This window comes from Kryptolebias marmoratus, linkage group LG23 (genome assembly GCF_001649575.2).
Source record: "Kryptolebias marmoratus isolate JLee-2015 linkage group LG23, ASM164957v2, whole genome shotgun sequence".
NCBI classification, from domain to species: domain Eukaryota; kingdom Metazoa; phylum Chordata; class Actinopteri; order Cyprinodontiformes; family Rivulidae; genus Kryptolebias; species Kryptolebias marmoratus.
This window is the reverse complement of record NC_051452.1, coordinates 9154997-9158533: the sequence shown is the minus strand read 5'-3', so window position 1 is coordinate 9158533 and position 3537 is coordinate 9154997. Positions and strand designations below refer to the sequence as shown.

General features: G+C 49.4%; 1 protein-coding gene across 1 annotated transcript; it reads left to right on the top strand.

Annotated features, from left to right (window-relative positions):
* The first annotated feature begins 1574 nt into the window (after window positions 1-1574).
* Window positions 1575-2443, top strand: LOC108251697 (heat shock protein beta-11-like). Its single transcript, XM_017442085.3, has one exon. It carries the CDS (start codon window positions 1635-1637, stop codon window positions 2265-2267), a length of 633 nt encoding a protein of 210 aa, XP_017297574.1. The 5' UTR covers window positions 1575-1634; the 3' UTR covers window positions 2268-2443.
* The last annotated feature ends 1094 nt before the right edge of the window (window positions 2444-3537 follow it).

Genomic DNA, 3537 nt, shown 5'->3' with positions numbered 1-3537 from the left:
ACCTACAGGTACCACCTCCAGGTACCACCACCTCCAGGTACCACCTACAGGTACCACCACCTCCAGGTACCACCTACAGGTACCACCACCTCCAGGTACCAACTGGAGGATGCAGACATCCATCCCGCGGCGGTTCGGTACCAGACCCGTTTCTGCTCTTAAAGTGAAAACATGGAAGTTGTTGTTGTGTTTCAGTTTACTGATTCTTGTTTATTGTTCCGACCCAATCACCACCCTCTCCTCTTGTTTTCCGTCCATTGCTTCGCGGTACCGTCACAACCCCGGATCGCCCCGTTCAAACAGACGTTAAGCGCTCAGGCCTGACGTCATCACGCCGAGTTTATAACAGCTGGCACGTGATTGGCTCAGAGCCGCTCGAAGACAGATCTGATTGGCCGAGGACCAAAAAAGGCGGGAGCAGCAGGCCTGTCGGTAAAAATAGAACCGATGACAGGAAGTGGACTCAGAGGCTAAACCTGGGCTCCGACTAGTTCCTGGAGAATCCAGCCGCACATGGCTGATATCAGCGTTATAAATGTGAACTCAAAATATGCTGCACATAAACCAAAGTTTAAATTTTAATTATTTTCTTTCTTTCTTCCCTTTAATGATGGTTTAGAATAAATGCTCCTTTGATCCATTTAATGATTATTTGTGTTAAACCTGATGTTTTCAAACAGTTCTTTTTATTTCCCTAATAAAGATTTAAAACAAAGAGGCAACCTGTCTGTTTCCATTAGTTAGTAAAATAATCTTGTTGTGTTTTCTGCTGGTTTTCATACTGTTAGACCACAGATATTAATCTAGATTGTTTTTTAGATCAAGTTGTTAATTTTCAGTCTTATTTTATTCATGTCAGCCACACGTTTCTGGCTGGTTCTGATCCATTTTAAACACCAGAGTTCAGATTTTTAACTTTTTTAACAGACACCAGGAAGTAATAACTTTAAGTGACTTTTCTTAGTTTTTAAGTATCTGTAAAGGAAATATCCCTGTCCTCCTGTCCTCGTGTCCTCCAGCCTTTTGAACACATTTAACCTGATTATTAATAGATTTCTACTTTAATTTAAAACCATAGACCTACTTCTACTGATTGCTTGTTGAACTACTTTCCCTGCCCGACTGTTAACCTCTGAAGCTGTCAGTCATTCAGTCTTTATTGTTTGGGATCAATAATCAGTTGTTTTGTGGATGAGCAGAAGAGGACTGATTCTCACCTGACAGAAACGAGTCGACTCAGGTCTCTATAGTCTTCACTGAAGTCAGGAGAAACCTGTGTTCTCGTTTCTGTATCTTTGTGGGGATATTTTCCTCAGGTCCTTCACAGGACAGAGTTCTGACCCGAGTTCTGACCTGGTTCTGAAGGTCCGGGTCAGAAAGACAAACATGTGCCACATGCCGAACGGCTCAGCTTTGTTCTATTTCTGCTGCAGGACTGGCTCAGAGTCTTTATAAAGCAGCTAACGCTCACTCGCCCAGGAATGCTGCTGGAACTTTCCTGCAGCGGCGGCGGCGGCGGCGGCTGCTGTGGGCGGAGTCAGCTCGGGGGTGTCAGTGTATAAAAACAGCAGGGTCACAGGACAACAGCCAGACAACGCAGCAGCAGCAGCAGCAGACCTTGAAGCAAACCCAGGATGTTGTGTCCCAGCGTCTTCCAGCCGGCCCCCGCCTCCATGAGGCCCTTCCTGGACCTGCACTGGCCCGTCCGCAGCCTGTGGCCCGAGAGCCGGCCGCTTTTCTACCTCATGGAGCAGGAGATGCTCCGCCACATGCAGGAGATGAGGCAGAACATGGAGTACATGGACAGGCTGCACCAGAAGATCTTCGAGGAGATCGACCACAGCTCCTCCTCCACGGGGGTCTTCAGGCCCATCGCCTTCCAGGAGCTGGGGAGGGACGGCGGCAGCTTCGCCCTCAGCCTGGACACCACAGAGTTCTCCCCCGACGAGCTGTCGGTCAAACAGGTGGGCAGGAAGCTGAGGGTGAGCGGCAAGACAGAGAAGAAGCAGGACGACGGGAAGGGCTCCTACTCCTACAAGAGTCAGGAGTTCAGGCAGGAGTTTGACCTGCCGGACGGCGTCGTCCCCGAGACCGTCACCTGCTCGCTGGTGGGGGGCCGGCTGCAGATCCAAGCCCCCCGAGAGAACCCGAAGAGCGACGGGAAGGAGAGGATCGTTCCCATCAACGTCACCTCCTCTTCCTCCTGCGGGGGTCCGGAGGAAAGCGTCGCCCCGGCCTCAGAGAGCACCCCTGCTGAGAAAAACTGAACCCAGTGAGACATCTCACCCAACAACCTATCTCTGAGTGATGGAGGAAACAGAGACAAACATTAACCCTTCTCTGAAATCTTACTGTCATTATTTTGTATAAATTGATTTATTTTCCTGACTTTTTCTAACAAAAACACGACTTTGAACCAATAATAAAAGTGTTGTCACGTTTATATCTGTGTCTGAAGCTTTCCTGGTTTTATTTGTGAAAACATTTAAACAACAGAAAACATCAAATTAAAAACATAATGTCTCACATTATTTATTTAAAAATAGAACTAAAAGTTAAATCTGGTTCCAGCCTCCAGGGAACCAGGAGTTGCTGCTGAACGGATCCTCAGGAGGTTCTGCTGCTCTGGAGAACCCAGGATGATGGTTTGGACTCCTCGCAGTCACTGAGTCCACCACAGGACAGAACCAGAACCAGAATGCACTGCAGCTGTCAGCACGGTGGTGGAGGGCTGATGGTTTGGGCTAATTCTGGGGTCAGATGTGAGGCCATCTGTCCAGAACCAGAACCAGAACCTCAGAGAGCTGAGCAGAAACCAACGCTGGAAAGAAGAGTGGGGCACAACCAGGAACCCACTGAGAGCTGCTGCTGGAGGAGGTTCTGTTGGGTCTCTGATTGGATGAATCATCAGAGCTGGCCTCTGATTGGATGACTCATCAGAGCCGGCCTCTGATTGGATGACTCATCAGAGCCAGGTCTGAAACCAGGAAACCAACAGATTGAACTGAACTCTGCCAAGAAGAGTCAAATATCAGCAGAATTCTGCTGGAGCTGCTTGGAGACAGTCTGAGGACCAGGAGACAGTCTGAGGACCAGGAGACAGTCTGAGGACCAGGGGACAGTCTGAGGACCAGGAGACAGCTGCTGAGGGACACTGAAGCAGATATCAGGGGGTTTTCTCACTAAACTAAACTACTAAAAACCTGAAACTCTCAGAGGAGGACTCAGACGGGTCGACAGTCTTCGTTCTGGTTTTAACCACATGAAACAAAGGCGGCGAGACGACTTCCTCCCAACATGTTGGAAGACCTTTACACTCCGCCGAGACGCCCCGGTGGTTTGGACAAATGGTCTGAACGACGGCGAGCTGTTCCTTTAAATGTGGCGAGTCAGATGGAGACGACGAGACGGATAAAAGGATCAAACTGAGACGCTCTCAGGGCCTGCAGAGCAACGCTGCCCCCCAAAGGCAGACCCCAGGAACTACACCGACCCAACAGGCTGAAAACCCCAGGAACTACACTGACCCAACAGGCT